Source organism: Theobroma cacao, chromosome 10 (genome assembly GCF_000208745.1).
Source record: "Theobroma cacao cultivar B97-61/B2 chromosome 10, Criollo_cocoa_genome_V2, whole genome shotgun sequence".
NCBI classification, from domain to species: domain Eukaryota; kingdom Viridiplantae; phylum Streptophyta; class Magnoliopsida; order Malvales; family Malvaceae; genus Theobroma; species Theobroma cacao.
The window spans coordinates 12,643,451-12,659,923 of record NC_030859.1 but is presented as its reverse complement, the minus strand read 5'-3'; the positions used below and the strand labels follow the sequence as shown (position 1 = coordinate 12,659,923).

At 32.6% G+C, this 16,473-nt stretch overlaps 1 protein-coding gene across 1 annotated transcript; it reads right to left on the bottom strand.

Annotated features, from left to right (window-relative positions):
• LOC18586768 (trihelix transcription factor PTL) lies at window positions 5,384-8,356 on the bottom strand. The gene is made up of 2 exons (XM_018128705.1): window positions 7,758-8,356; window positions 5,384-6,929 (listed from the first exon to the last, which is right to left on the bottom strand). Exons 1-2 carry the CDS (start codon window positions 8,216-8,218, stop codon window positions 5,696-5,698), a joined length of 1,695 nt encoding a protein of 564 aa, XP_017984194.1. The 5' UTR covers window positions 8,219-8,356; the 3' UTR covers window positions 5,384-5,695.

Here is a 16,473-nt window from a genome sequence, read left to right as displayed (position 1 = left end):
TTTTCCACAAAATTCACACGTCACAAAAAGGCTCTTAACAACATTAGCAATTAATTTATCAATTTTCTTTGTAAGAGAAGTTAATTGTGTAGACAAAGAATTAATAGCATCTAATTCATGAACTCCAACAATTTTTCTTATACCCAATTTTTCAGATGGCCATTGATAGTTATTGGAAGCCATCTCTTCAAGCACATCATAAGCCTCATCAATGGATTTACTCATAAGTGCACCTCCAATTGTAGCATCAATGGTAATTCTAATAGGTCCCACCAAACCATTATAAAAAGTCTGAATTTCCAGCCACTTATTTAACCCTTTTAACTATCCCAAGCCTCATATAGTGATTCAAAATCAAATTGCATGAAAGAACTGATATCATTCTTCATCTTTGCTGTCTAGGTCGACGGAAAGAATTTTACTAAGAATTTTTTAGCCAAATCATTCCAAGTATTAATGGAACCAACAGGAAGCAAATTTAACCAACTCTTTGCTTTATCTCTCAGTGAAAAAAGAGAAGCCTCAATCTTATGGCATCATCAATAACACCATTAGCCTTGAATGTCACAAATTTCTAGAAAATTCACAAAATGAGCATTAGGATCAACATTAGGCAAACTCCCAAACTGAATAGAAGTCTGAATCATCTAAATGATTACTGGCTTAATTTCGAAGTTGTTGGTTGGAATATGAGGTCTTCGGATACTAGAGTGGAGACGTTGTACCAGTGGGACAACATATTCCCTCAAAGACTTGGTCTTTTTCGCTTGTTGATCAGCCATTGTTTTACTTGGAGTAGAAACTTGTTGATTTTTCCTTTGAAGTCTTCAGAAAGTCTTTTCAATTTCTGGATCAAAATGAATAATTTTCAAAATTTGGGCACTTTGCATACAACGACCAAAAGTACCTAAAAAATTAAAAAAAAAAGCAAAAAAGTTTGAACTAAGATTAAGAATGCTTGGTATTAATATTAACAAGAAAGAATTAAATATTAATTCCCTGACAATGGTGCCAAAAACTTGTTGCTAATTTTTCATGCAAGTGCATGTATCATTTAACAAGTAATATAGAAGAAAGTAGAGCTTGTTCCCATGGAGAATTGAATTAATTCCTTATGTTAACTACTAAAATGAACACCTTAATTTCATTTAAACAACCTAATTTTAAAATTATAAAAAAAATTAAAACTAATAAACTAAAACTAATCTAAAATTAATCAACATAATTACTTTAGTAAAATCAATGGACTACCAAACCTAAGATTATGATGTCCCTTAATACTTTATCTGAATATTGTCTCTCTCTTAACTTAGTTTAATGGATTAAGTTACTAACCTAGAGTCCGAAATTATTTACATGTCTCTGTCAAGTTTCTCATAAAAATAGCTTTCCTAACTAACTTACTATACATCTATGTAAATTAAATTGAATAAAAGTTCATTAAGTTTGTGCTTTAATCAAAATTACATATGGCTTATAGGTGTATATCTACCTTATATGTAAATCAAGCCACCTAATCAACTAAGTGTATTTGATCATACGCTATTTTATTCAAGAACTACCTAAATCTCCTTCGTCAATGTTTAATTTAGGTTTCCAGATCAATCTAATTGGTAGCCAATCAATTGGAAGCATTAAGAACAGAATAGAATAAAAAACTTAAAATGTCAAACATAAGCAAAAGAGAGATAAATGGATCATACTACATATTGATTTCAATCATAATCTTAGATAAATAAATTAGTTCCCATCAAGTCACACATTATCATCAATTTAAATTTAATTATCAAAACCAAAACCAAAAAAATAAAAGAACAACAAAAAGATAAAAGAAACCCAAGAGTTGCAATCTTGATCTCCAAATCTTCTTAAATCCCTCGATTTCTTTTTAGCTTCAAGGAGACCTTTTTTTAATGATGCTTGTTGCTTGAATCTTAGCTCTAAATTTGGTGTTTTGTGCCTTCAAAAGTTCTCTAAAAGGTTACTTTTATAGAGTTTTGAAGTTGAGCCAAGTTGGGTGAAGAGAGAAGTCAATCCTAATTAGGATTTCCTCATCAGACTACATGAGCCACAACCTCCCTCCTCCAAGGCCATGGCCTTGACCATTTAATTAACAGAAATCGTAATTGCTCTAGGTCTTTTGTAGTACTTCAACTTTGACAAGATTTTTGACCACTTTCGAAGCCTAACTGAGTGAAATGGTACTGTTAAAGTTATAGCTTTTTCTCTTAACTATCCAATGGTCTAAGAATCATCTCATATGGAGTTTTGTAGAAAGAGTTATAATCAAAATAGCAAGACATGCGTAGTGGAAGTCTGCACCTCAAAATTGCTCTCTTTCTTCCATTAAAAGTTTTCCTTCAATGAACACTTACAAGAGACAAATAAATCAATTACAACTTATCTTAAGCACATTAACACCAACTTGAGTATAAAATAAGATTGACTCACCTAAATAATTAACTTAAAATAATTAGATAAAACTTACTAATTTCTATGTATTACTACAAGATCTAAACTAAATTTTTATCAAAATTAAGACCAAATAACTCTAGATCATAGAGCTATCAAGTATCGATACCCATGAAATAAGTATCGATACATAGAATACAGAATGCATTCCAAAAGCATTTTGTCCCAAAATATATTATTGATACCTACCTCTTAGGTATATATAGATACTTGGAAGGCATAAGGCATTCTACCACAAAATTTTTGATCCTCACCCTTAAGAATCGATATATGCAGTCCACTTTTTCAAAAATAATCATCTTTAAAGGTTTTTCAATGGTAATCATATATCCACTTCACGAAAAACATTTCCAAAGGGTTTTAGAAACATTAAATTGCATTCCAATAGCTTTCAAATTACTTTATTCTTACCTAATTTATGCATGAGCATCAAATCAATTTAAATTCCTTTCTCAAAATTACTTGTTAAACTCAAGTTGTGCATTAACAAGTTTTCTAATCCAAATGCTGGAAATTTAAGGGGATTTACATTCATTGCATTTCATCCAATTGGTATGTTTACAAACTAAACTCGTATACTTTAAATGTAAAAAGGTTTATGCTAAAAACTCATGCATTTAGCTTGTCTCCCCTCCCATATTCATTCACTAAGTTTTATGCTCACCACAACTAAATTCTTGTGTTTTCATATCTATAGAGAGATTCGTTCTTCGTCCTTGAAGAGGACTTCAACTCCACATTGGTAGGTTTTATTTATTTATATATTTTGATGGACGTCACACTTTGGTAGGTTTTATTAATAGCAGGGCACACGTCGACTCCATAAAACTTTGCATGTGTTGTCATGTCTGATGCCTCTATATCAGGTGTCGTCTGACTTGACGCTGATCCCCCAGCCAACCTGGAGCTAATATTGTTGCTGAATCATATTGTGCACAGATTTCCCCTGACTACCCACTCCAGGTTGTTGCGAGTGCTTTTACGGGATGCGTACTGGCTTTTCTAATCCCGAATTCTGGTTATGATATTACATAGTTTTAAATACTATATATGTATATCAACCACATTAATTAATGATTCTTTGAAGTTATGACCTTCTCAGTGGTGGGATAGACGATGAGTATATACACACACAAATGAGTCTCAACAAGGAATCGTCGAAGCAGCTGGTTTGAAACTTGAGTTTCTCTTACTGAAACCCTGTGACGACGTCTGTTTATTATGTACTTCACAGTCAAATATAATTTTGGATTTGTCAAATGGGAAGTTTGCTCTTTCCATCGCTTTCCTTTCAAGATATATATTATTACAAATATACTACAGCTGGCCCTTGCAAAGATTTGACCACATATAAAGTGCGAATGCGATATGTGATGATGGTTGTATTATTTGCTGGGATGCCAAAAAAAAAAAAAAAGCTGTACGGGACTTGGCAGAATTTCCTTGCCTTCATTGACTATATAGCAACAAAGTGGATTAATGTCCCAGAGCGAGTCAAGTACGGCATTTTATATGTGTGAGAGAGAGGGGGCATGCGTGTGTGTGTGTTGGAATATGTGTCTTTTTAAAAAAACTTAAAAGATAGATAAATTATTATAATTTCAAGTTAAGGTGCAGATATTAGGAATTAGTATCTTTCTCACCAGGTAGCAGCAAGGGAACTCACCGGTGATATATATATATATATATATTATGAACCCAAAATCACTTATTATGAGATAAATTATCTTGCACATTGAAATCACTTAGGTGTCAACACAGGAAACTGGGTTTTGCAGGCCAGTGGCCACCGCCCAGATTTCAAGCAGGCTGCATTAGTTACTTGACCATTACCGAAGGGAGCTTAACAATTGTTTAGAGGGGATAGTAGAAATGCATTTACGTATCCAGGAAAATAATTTTGCATCCTTCATTTCTTAACTAAAGAGGACGAAGACTAAAAGCAATTGATCATAGAACCATTTCATACCTCACAAATATTGAAAGGACTTGATCATTTCTAGGACTCAATATGTATCAACTAATCAAATCAGTGTTCATCCGAGGGTGAGAAAATATAAATTTTCTGTTTTCCCTCATAAAAAATGGTATATAACTCCATAGATATGCATTAGTTACACACTGCATAGAAAATGGTAGTCCCTCGTTGATTTTTATATTGTTATCCATAAGTTTTGCTCGTTCTGAAGCAACAAAAAGAGAAGTAAGGAAAACAAGTCATTTTATGTAAGACTTGGCATATAAAATTTGCAATTGTTTACTTACTTATTACCACATCTATGTTCTACATTTTTTGTACATGGATAGAATTTTAAGAAAGAAAAGGAAAGGTGGATGAGGACTTGTTTCAATGGCAAGGAAGAAGTCCCAAGAAGTTTTAGGACTTTGGTCAAATGGTATGTTAAAATTTTTAGTTTGTCCTATTTATTATGTTTCAGGTACATAATTTAAGAACAAAGGAAAAAGCTTTCTCTTCTGTGTATTTTGTTTTACTTTTTACAATAATGTTAATGTTAAAAAAATAATTCTTGAGAAATTAATTTGCAACAAATAAAAAGTATAAGAGTATTAGACGCTTCAAACGGGAAAGAACCACATTCTTTCTGAGACATTCTAAACGAAAAAATGCAGCACAAAAAGAAATGGACAGAGTATACCATGAATGAAAATGTTTTAAATTAATTTAAATAAAATAAAAAGGTCAGCAAAAAGAAATAAATTTTTGGACCAAAAAGTAATAGTTCTATTATTATTATTATTATTATTAATTAATATAAGCATTATAAATGAATACAAAGAAAATACGAAATTCCAAGTGCCTTCATGAAAGCAACAGTAGGATTCTGATAAAAAGTACTCTGGTTGCGGGAAAAACAATTATTAAAGAAAAGAAAAAAAAACAGAAGCGTTGGAACCAAGGATACATAGCCAGGTACGAATAAATTAATGGTCCCTCTTTCATTTGTTTTAGTTAAATTAAACCCTCTGAATTGATGTCATTGACTCCTAGGTCCAAATCAATAGTACTATTAACCAAGCTTAATTTTCCTGACATTTTAAGCACTAATTTCCTACTAATAAAAGTTCTCAGTAGTCAGTGCTTTAAATTTGTTACACGGATAAAACAAGTGAAAATCCCTCATCACCTCCTCACCAATAGTTAAAGCTGTTTCAGTAGCAGTACTACTACCAGCTACTGGCTACTAGCTATAAACAAAGACAACTAAATTTGCTGATTCTTTCCCTTACCCAGCTTCAATCCATACCTGTCCCATAAGCGCTGATCTCCTTGGTGTACAGCAATTTGAAAGGAATTAGTGTCATGGAGCTGTTGATGAGTGCCCACATAAGAATTTGAAGGTGAATCCCTTTGTTTGACAGTATTAGTATTGTTTTCTTGACCATCACAGGAGTCAAGCAGCTGAAAATAATTACTGCTCCTGAAATCCTCTTTGCGCTTCTTGTAACACTCTGTTGTCATGTTGAAGTACATCTGCATATTGTCCCACTTCTCTTTACACTCAACTGCGTCACGTTCATACCCCAAACCCACCATTTTTGCTTCTATTTCTTCCCACAGGCTTTCCTTCGAATACCCAGCATCCTGGAATCTTGACTCGAAGCTTTTTCGAAGCTGTATCAAGCTTGAGACTTCATGTTCAGTCCATCTGTTTGTGTTAATCGCATCCTGCTGGTTTTTGTTGTGGCTATGCGTTTCAGTAATCACAGGCGCTTCAGCTGAGGATGAAACTTCTAGTCCTTTCCCAGCTGTAAACTTCTTCAAAACATCCAGTAGTGCAGCATCGCGTGCTTCAACCCAAGATCTCTCCTTGGCCCAGAATTCGTGTTCCTTGTCAAACCGAGCAGCCTCTTGTCTCCTCCATTCTTCCTCTTTCGACACTCTCTCTCGCTCTTTATCATCAATGGCCTTCAACATTCTCTCCATCCACATATCTTGTGAATCAATTAACTTCTTCATCTGTGACTCCACAAAATCCTTAACCTTTGTTTTCCAGCCCTTCTTAACCCTTGAACTGCTTCCACTCTCATTGATACTCTTCTGCTTTTCCACCATGGACTGTTTCATCATAAAAGCAATGGCTGAAAGGTCGTCATCATTGTTTTCCGACGATGAAGTCTCAAATTCAGAAGCGTTGGAGAAAGTAAGGCTCTCACTCAGCTTCTGCTCTTGCAAGAATTCTTGATTTTCTTGGTTCATTGTGTTGTTTGGAGTTTGGCAAAGAAGAGTCCTTTGGGCAAGGTTGGTTTCCAAGAGTGAACTCTGATTGCTTGTTTCTCCATAAAGGGCTTCAAGTTGGCGGAAGAATCTGTAATTCTTTCCGTCTTGTCTTCCAGCTTTACCTTCCTTAGTTTTCTTGTAGTATTTGTACAGGTTCTCAAACTTCTCTCTACATTTCTTCCCACTTCTCTGGTACCCATGTTCCTCGGCCATGATTCTAAATCAATAGAGAACAAAAAGAAACCAAAACATTTAAAGGAAAAAAGAAGAATGATATTGAAGAATAACCCTAGTTTTAGGATAGTTTCACCTTATCCTCCGAAATGAAATTAAAAAATGAAAGATGACCAAACACTATTTATTAAAGAATTAATATCCCCCAACATTCCTCCAACAGTAGCTTATGGATGTTATCATGTCTTTACTTTCTTTGGTAAGTATTAATCTTTTAAATTAACAGGGATTAAAATATTCAAAACATTCCTGTATGGACATATTATTAATTTAAAGTTCAAGCACGTTGCAGGTTTAAATATCTTATATTTTTGTTAATAAACTAGATGTCTATTACCCTGATTGAGCAAGAGGGAGTTTGAAGTACAAAAAGAAGATTGGTTTTGGTAAGATTTTGTTGAAGTGGAAGTCAGTTCATCTTAGGAATCCAGTCAAAGGAATACCAGGGATCAAACTCAACCATTTTGCAAAACAAGACAATCTAGTTTAAATTATGAAAACTATTTTTTTAAGAAAAAGAACACCTGGATCTCTGAGTTTAATCAGAGGGCCTGTTGCTTTCAAGCAGAAAGAAAACCCAGCTAAAGCAAGACATCAGTCGATTGAAAAAAGCTTGTGACTTTTCATATAAATAGAAAGACAACCTGGTTTCACTATGCAAAGCCAAATAGGGTTTCTCAATTAAGCATAACACAAATTTGAGACCAGCAAAATGGAAATGGAAATGGAAATCCAAGTGAAAAGAAAGGAAGAACAAATAAAAACTCAAGTGGGTTTTAGTGCAATATGTATCAGATGATTAAATATATACCTAGAGACTTCATCCCACAAGGGTCCTTTCTGATTAGCCTCTTTGAACTTGGAATCAAGTCTAGATCTGATGTCAAGCAGAGTGAGAGTCTCTTGCCTGGGCCACCGGCTGTTTCCACCTTCAATATTTCCCAGACTCCATCCAATCCCACTGCTCTCCATCTCAACTCCAAACAGTGCTGCGCAAGGACCGGAAGCAGCAGCCGAAGAAGCTGAAGCAGCAATAGCAGTAGTGGTGGCAGAAGCACCTGCGAAATGATCATGGCCAAACCTAATCAAGCTGCTAGGCACTGCCATCCCATTGCTCACCATGAAGGCTTCATGGTATGGAGCTAATGGAGCCATGTTTCTATGAGTGTGAGTAAAGCAGGGTTCAGAGGGTTGTGGGGTGTCCGGAAAATGAGTCCCCCTGGCTAGAAATCGCCGGAGATCAGGCAGGCCGTACTGATCGCCCATTTCCATTAGGTTTTTTTGTTTGGACTGGATACTGAATACTTAATAGGATGAGAGAGAGAGAGAGAAAGAGAGTCAAAATGTTTGTGAGATTAGAGGACTTTCTTTGGACCTTTTTCATGGGAGACAGGATCCGAGTCTACCGCAACTTTCATCACCCTTTCATCACTCTCTCTCTCTCTCTCTTGTGTAATGGAAAGTATACGTAAAATGAAACCCAATCAAATGACGCCAAATGTCGAAGCATTACACGAGGATGGTAATACGAGGCCCAGAAACTGATCAAATGACGCGTGGTGCAGTGGCTTGCGCTTTGTCTTTTGACCGACCATGTGGTGGGAGCCTCCAGCTCTTTCCCCTCTGGCTGGCTAACAAGTTAGTACTCCTCCTCATGGCTTGTTGCTCTCTGCTGGATTTTTAGATGTCTGAGCTTTTACTTTTCAAGTGCCTCTCTTCTTTTCGATGCTCGGGGTTTTGGCCATAAGAATCGTAAATTTCATTACATACGTCTGAATGATGATTAATTAAAGTTATACTGCAAAATCCATGGAAAGAGGAGCTATGGATAAAAATCGAACCATTGCTTGTATGTAACTGTTTTCTCAAAAAGGATAATGTTGCAAGAGCATCTTCTTTTGTTTCCAATTTGTGCATTTTGTGAATTTAAATTAAAGTTTGCTTACATGCTTGAAATTATTTTCGAAAATAATATGATATGGTTTCAAAAACATTTAACTATTAAAAAATTACTCACGCTTCATGACATGTTTAATTTTGTTCAGCACTCTATAATTTTTTTTATAAGACATAATACTTGAAGAACCTTCTAAACTAGTTAAGAAAACTCAACTAAATCTTTATTTTTATATTACATTCAATTAAATTGTTATATTTTTATTTAAAATCGAATAAACACTTATAACTAACAGTTAACTAATTGTTATTAATCAAAATATCGTTTGTTATTTTATACTCACAGAGTATTGACGTGAAAAATGAAAAATATATTATGGTCATATCATTATGTTACATCAGCATATCATTTCATCATCCATTATGACATGTCAATATGTTACGTTAAAATCATATGGCATATAATGATAAATGACATTTTAATTACTAATAATTAATCAACTATTAGTAATAAATATTTATTTGACTCTAAATAAAAATTTAAAAAGGTTAATTGAATACAATAAAAAAATAAAAGCTTATTTGAATTTTTTTAAAATAGTTCATAGACTTTTTTGGGTATTATACCTTTTTATAACTGCTTGAAAAGACTCAAAAAATAGAGTTTCAAGTCAAATCTTTAGAAAATATTGTTACAAAAGAATTATACTAAGAACCAACAAATCTTCCTTTTTTAAGTTCTCAATCAGACAAATAAAAGAAAAAAAATCACTATGGTAGACATGCACCATATTTAGTGGTTTAACTTTTTTTTTTCCAAATTATGAAAATATCATATGTAATATTTTATTTATTGATGTGTAGATGATAGTTTCATGTGTGAAAAATCAACATTCAATGTAAACGATAATTCTATATGCAAAAAATAGCATTCAGCATGGAAAATATCAAAAAGAATATAATCTTCAATAAATTCATAAAAAGATTTACAATAACCTTCGTAGAGACTATAATCAAATTTAAATGCCAAACTTTGAAACCTGTGTTTTGTCTAAAAAGATAAAACAAAATATCAAAATGAATTTAATCTTCAATAAATTCATAAAAAAGCTTCATATTAATATTTTTGTCATCAAATTCAAAATAGCACCTTTCTTTCGTGCTTTTATAGAAAGAAATACAATGAAGCTTTTATTTGGATTTGGTTAGTTCATGGAGTGAAGTGTCACTTTCTATCCTGTGAAAAGTGTTTACTATAAAATTTAGGACTAGACTGCTTTTCAGGACAAAATATAATTGTACAACACCTTTTTTTTTTGGGGGTGGAATTGTACAACATATTGGAAGATTATTTGAACCACACCCTGCAGCGTCACCCGTGCAACTTTATATAACTCTTTTTTTTAAATAAAAAGGAGAAAAAAAAAGTTTTGAGTGCAAAGTTTGGTCAAAAGGGCTTTAAATTCAACATTTTCTTTTCAGCATAAAATGTTTTTTACCATGAACAAAAAAACAAAAGATAAGAATCATGAGATGATTTTGTTGTTACGGCTTCCTATATATGGGCATATATATATCCATGTCCTACTAGTTTTGAAAAGTAAAATGACGTAGAATTAGATTCCCGAGGATATTTTAATTAATGTGGATGAAATTAACTGAATATTATGTAAAAAAGCAATATATAAAATATAAATTTAAGAACATGTTTGGTTAGAAGGAATATTCCTTCCATTGCGGTTGGAATGGTTATTCCACCCTTTGGTTCATTTTGAACTAAGGAATATCCATTCCATAGTGTTCCTTAAAATCAAGGAATAAACCATTGTGAACGAAAATCCAAGAATGACTATTTTGAGTCTATTCCTAACTTCATGAAATGGGATTTCTTTATTTATATATGGAAAATTTTCCCTTATAAATTTTGTAAAATTCCAATATTGTCTAGTTAGGAGAGAGAAAAGTTGCCAATCATTTCAACAAATCAAGAAAGTTATTGATGACTATAACTGACTATTAGCTTTACCTTGGTTTTGAAATGACAAAATATTGATTTAAATATGCTTTGAAAATGAATGAAAAATGTTTTGAACTCGAAGAAAATCCTCAAGAGTTTTGAAGTTTAGCTTGCAAAGAAAAATATTTTTAAGCAAATTTGAACTTAAAGTGCCAGTCTTAGAGAATCAACCTTTTGAATATTAAGAATAGATTCTTAAATGAGTGGAAAGAAAATTTTATTATCTTATGACAAAAAGAATCGATTATAAGAAAGGAAGAAGTTAGTTCTCGAAAGACAAAAATTACTGGGATGAGAAAGAACCAACAAACTAGAGAGTAAAAATCAATTCTAGGAAAACAGAATGTAGAAGGAGGAAGTCCAACAAGAAAGAATTGATTTTCCATGAAGCAATAGTCATTTCTGAGTGAGAATGAACCAAAGATCTTAAGTATAAAGACAAAGAACTGATTCTTGAGGAAGAAGGTATCTGTTTTTGAAGCACCAATGACAAAACTTAGAAACTTGGAAAAAAAGAAAGAGCTAGTACAATTAGATAAGATTGGAGCATCAAAGAACAAGCTTAAATTCAAATTTTGGTGCCAAACCATGTTGAAGAACCGACACATTGAGACAGACAAATCAATTCTTTGAAAAATGTAAAAGTATCACCTTTGAACCAAGTTAAGGAAGAATTGACATCTCAAGAAGGAAAAATCTATTCTTTGGAAACAAAAAGTTTCAGACTTTGAAGAATGCCATGAATAATCAATAACTCATGAATAAAGAATCGATTCTCCATGTACAACATAAATGAAAAAGTTAGCTAGAACGTACAAAAATCATTTTGAAATTCACTCCAATGGATAAATTCTTCAAGGCTTGTAAATATCCATTTTGAGGACGTTAAAAATGAGATTTTTATGAGACTAAAAAGAATTAGAGAGTAAGAAAAAGAGGAAGAACAAGCAAGAGAGCTTAAAGCTGAAAAATCCTTTATTTGAGCATAATGACTATTTTTTTTGTCTTTCAGTTGCTATTCCTTAAGCCAAGACTTCCTTCATCATTCATCATTCTTGAAAAAGCTCTCATATTTTTTAGCCTAAATATCCCATCAACCTTCATAAGGGTTTTAAGTTCATACTTTGTGACAATCCATTGTTGTATAGGTTATAGTTCCTTGAAAAGGTAGTGTTAAGGTTATATCTCCGAGCAAAAGGTAGAGAGGTTGTGCTTGATCCTTGAAAGGCATTTGGTTGTTAAGGTTATGCTCGATCCTGAAAAGGTAGTGACTTTTGTTAAGGTTGTGCTCGATCTTTAAAAGGTAGTGACTTTTATTAAGGTTGTGCTTAATCCTAAAAAGGTAGTGACTTTTGTTGAGGTTGTGCTTCATCATTGAAAAGGCATTTGGTTGTAAAGGTTACACTTGATCTTGTGTTGAAAAGTCACGTTAATAATGGATTCGAATGCCATATTCTATCAAAGGAGAGGATGTAGGTATCTAAGGCTAAACCTCTATGAAAACTTGGTTGAGTACTCTTTACTTTTTACATTTACTTTTCATTTAGTCTATACTATGTTCTTGTTACTTTGTTCTTTATACTTCCATTATGTTTAAAAAATTTTTAAAGTGGATTTTTACTTCATAACTAAGTCACCCTCCCTCTTGGTTACTTTACTTTAAGCTTATCCATCTAACAATTGGTATCAGAGCAAGTTATCAAGTTTACAAGTCTAACAACCTTTGAGAGATCCTGATAAAAGCTTAAAGCATTGAAAGTGGCATCTTCAAGTTTTTTGGGTGAAGGACAATCCATGATAAGGCCACCTCTGTTTACTGGTGAAAACTATCCATTTTAGAGGATAAGGTTTGAAAATTTTATTTAGTCCATAACTTTAGATTTATAGGATATTATTATTAAAGGACCTCATGTTCCTAATAAGTTTGTAGATAGTGAAAGACATATTAAGTCAAGAGTTGAATGGGACAACAAAGGTGGAAAATTGATTCAACGAAACCACAAAGCTGTAACTACTCTTTTATGTGTACTTAGTGAAAGTGAGTTTAATAGAGTAGCAATGTGCATTTCAACACAGGAAATATAGGAAACATTAGAGAATTGCTATGAAGGCACAACTCAAGTAAAGGAGTTAAACATCAATATGTTGATACTTGATTATGAGTTATTCAAAATGAAAGAAGGAGAGTCTATAAAGGAGATGTATTAGAGATTTACTAAAATCATAGAAAAACTGAAAGCCTTATGGAAAGAATTTCCCAATGCACAATTAGTGAATAAAATCCTTCACTATTTACTTAAGTCATGGAGAATAAGGGTTACTGTTATAGAAAGGTTTAAATGTTCTCAAGCTTGATAAGCTTTTAAGATCCCTACTCATATATGAGATGACCTTTAGACATAAAGAATAAAGGGATAAAGCACTTAGAGGAGATATGAAGAGAAAGAGCATTGCTCTTAAAGCTGCTCAAGAAAATGATGAAAAGAATATTAAGAGTGATGATGAAGAAAAGGATGATGAAAATGTGGCTTTATTAACAAGATAATTCAATAAATTCTTGAGAAACAAACAAAGAAGAAATTTCAAAAAAGCCATTCAATGGACAACAAAAAGAACGCAATGTTGGCTACATGGAATGATAGTAATGAATCACAAAATGAAAAGGAAGAAATAGCTGCAAACTTATGTTTCATGGGAGTTAATAATTCTGAGGTTGAAGACATAGGCATAAAGTCGAATGTTAAAAATGAAGGCATGTAGTACTTAGGTAGCGGTTGTTCAAGACACATGACTGGAAAAAAAGAAGATTTTAAGAAATTGAAGCCTCAACAAGGAGGAAAGGTAACTTTTGGAGACAACTCAAACAGTCACATAGAAGGTATAAGTACTATTGGTGAAAACTCTTCCTCTCACATCAATAATGTGTTATTTGTGAATGGTCTTAAGCATAATCTGTTAAGTGTGAGTCAATTGTGTGACAAAGTTTTTAGAGTTATTTTTGAAACTTTATATTCTTATGTTGTAGAAGTTAAAACCAACAAAATTTTGTTTATAGGAAATAGGAAAGACAATGTATATGTTGTATATCTTGATAATTTGTTTACAAATAATGTGTGTTTCATGGCAAAGAAAAAATGAGGATAACTAACTGTGGCACAAAATATTAGGACATGCTAGCATGCACACATTATCCAAATTGCCATCTTTAGATTTAGTAAGAGGACTACCTAAGATTGATTATGAAAATAATAAATTATGTGATGCATGTGCGAAAGGCATACATAGAGGAACATCATGTAAACCTAAGCATGAAGTTACAACAAGTAGCCCATTTCAACTGCTGCATATGGATTTGTTTGGACCGAATAGAATAACTAGTTTAGGAGGAAAATTATGTGGATTTGTAATTGTTTATGATTATATTAGATATACTTGGGTGTTTTTCTTAGCGTTGAAAAGTGAAGTCTTAGAAGTCTTTCTTAATTTTTGTAGAATAATAGAAAATAAAAAAGGTGTATAATTACTAGTGTTAGAAGTGATCATGGTAAGGAGTTTAGGAACACAGGTTTTGAAAAACTTTCTAATGATAATGGATACAACCATAATTTTCAGAACTTAGAACTCCACCACAAAATGGAGTAATGGAAAGAAAAATAGGACAATAAAGAAATGGCTAGAACTATGTTGTGTTAAAATAATCTACCTAAATATTGTAGGCAAAAGTTGTAAACATAGCATGTTAAATAATAAATAGAGCCATGATTAAACCTATTCTTAAAAAGACACCTTCTGAGCTATATAGAGTAAAAAAAACCAAACATTAGTTATTTCCATCCTTTTGGGTGTAAATGCTATGTTTTGAATAATGGTAAGGAGAGCTTAGATAAATTTGATGCAAAGAGTGATAAAACCATTTTCCTTGGTTATTCAATGAATTCAAAAGCATATAAGGTGTTCAACAAAAGAACTTTGATTGTTGAAGAATCCATACATGCTTTTTTTAATGATGTTAAACCTTCTCTTAGAAAGGAAAGTGCTGTTGATGATGAAATAGATATTCTCCAAGAAAAAATTGAGGAACTTGATCTTAACAATGAAAACAAAAAAGATGAAGATCAAGTTCAAGAGGTAGAAGAGCAAGCTGATGACACTATAAAAGAAAAAGAACCTGCTCATATAAAAGAAATGAGGTATGTGGATTAAAGTAAAATTATTAGACATCTTCCACAAGGGGTTTGAACTCGAAGCACAAACAAATATGCATGTGATTATGTTACTTTCATTTCTCATATGGAACCAAAGACTATATAAATGAGGCTTTGAAAAATGACCATTGGACTCTAGTTATGCAAAAATATTGAACTAATTTGAAAGAAGCCAAGTACAGGAATTAATCCCTAGACTTAACGATTATTGCATTGTATGAAAAAAATAGGTGTTTAGAAATAAAATGGATGAAAATGGGAAAATAATTAGAAATAAAACTAGGTTAGTGGCCAAAGGATACAGACAAGAGGACGGCATAGACTTTGATGAAACTTATACACTAGTTGCTAGATTAAAGACCATTAGAATGCTATTATCTTTTGTACGTTACATGGAGTTCAAGCTGTTTCAAATGAATGTTAAGAATGCATTTTTAAATGGACTCATAAATGAATAAGTATATGTAAAACAACCTTCTGGTTTTAAAAGTCCTACAATTCTTGATCATGTTTTTAGATTAAGAAAAGCACTATTTGGCCTAAAGCAAGCTCTTAGAGTTTGGTATGATACTTTAACAAATTTCTTGATAAAAAATGACTTCAATAGGGAGAAAGTTTTAAAAACTCTTTTCATCAAAAGCAAAGGTAAAGACATTCTAATTGTGCAAATATATGTTGATGATATTGTTTTTGGTGCTACTAATGAAACTCTATGGCAAGAGTTTACAAAGTCCATGTGTTAAGCCCAACTCTATTATATACTTGCCATGTTATTCATGTACTTGATAGCATGTTTGCATACTTGGATGCTTCGAAAAATCGTTAAAAGTTGATATCGTACCTAGTGGTATAATTAAGTCGATTAAAATCTCGAACTAGTCCAAATAGAGATTTTAGAATGTATTTGAGAGTTATTGAACCTTAGAATGCCTTAAAATGATGATTCGGAGTTCAAGGATTAATTTAGAATTCAATTGGGAATTTTTATAACGTAAGGGCAAAATGGTCATTTTGCCACTCAAGGGCAAAAATTGGAATGTTGGATGAGTTTTTGACCAAGTTTGACTAATTGGAGCATAATTTGAATTTGAGAAGTGAAAAATTTCAATTTCGACATTTTTCGAGCATAAGGGCAAACTAGTCATTCCACGTGTCCATGAGGATGTAATTGGAATTTTTAAAATTTTCCACCACCGTGACACTTGTCAAGCCCATGAATTTCACCTATTATCATTTTTATACTTTGGATAATTAAGGTATTATAAGTGGTGGTAAGAAAATGTTTAATAGTTAAGTTTTAACCATGAACCATTCACACGTTGACACGTGTCAAGCTTGAATTCTTTTATAATTTTCTTTATAAACCAGCATAAACCTCTCTCAATTCTTCTTTCATTGTCATGCAAGCC

Coding starts and splice junctions, on each gene's coding strand:
- LOC18586768 (XM_018128705.1), bottom strand. CDS start 8,218: ATGGAAATGGGCGATCAGTACGGCCTGCCTGATCTCCGGCGATTTCTA. Junction 6,930..7,757: donor TTGTGGGATGAAGTCTCTAG/GTATATATTTAA, acceptor CTATTGATTTAG/AATCATGGCCGAGGAACATG.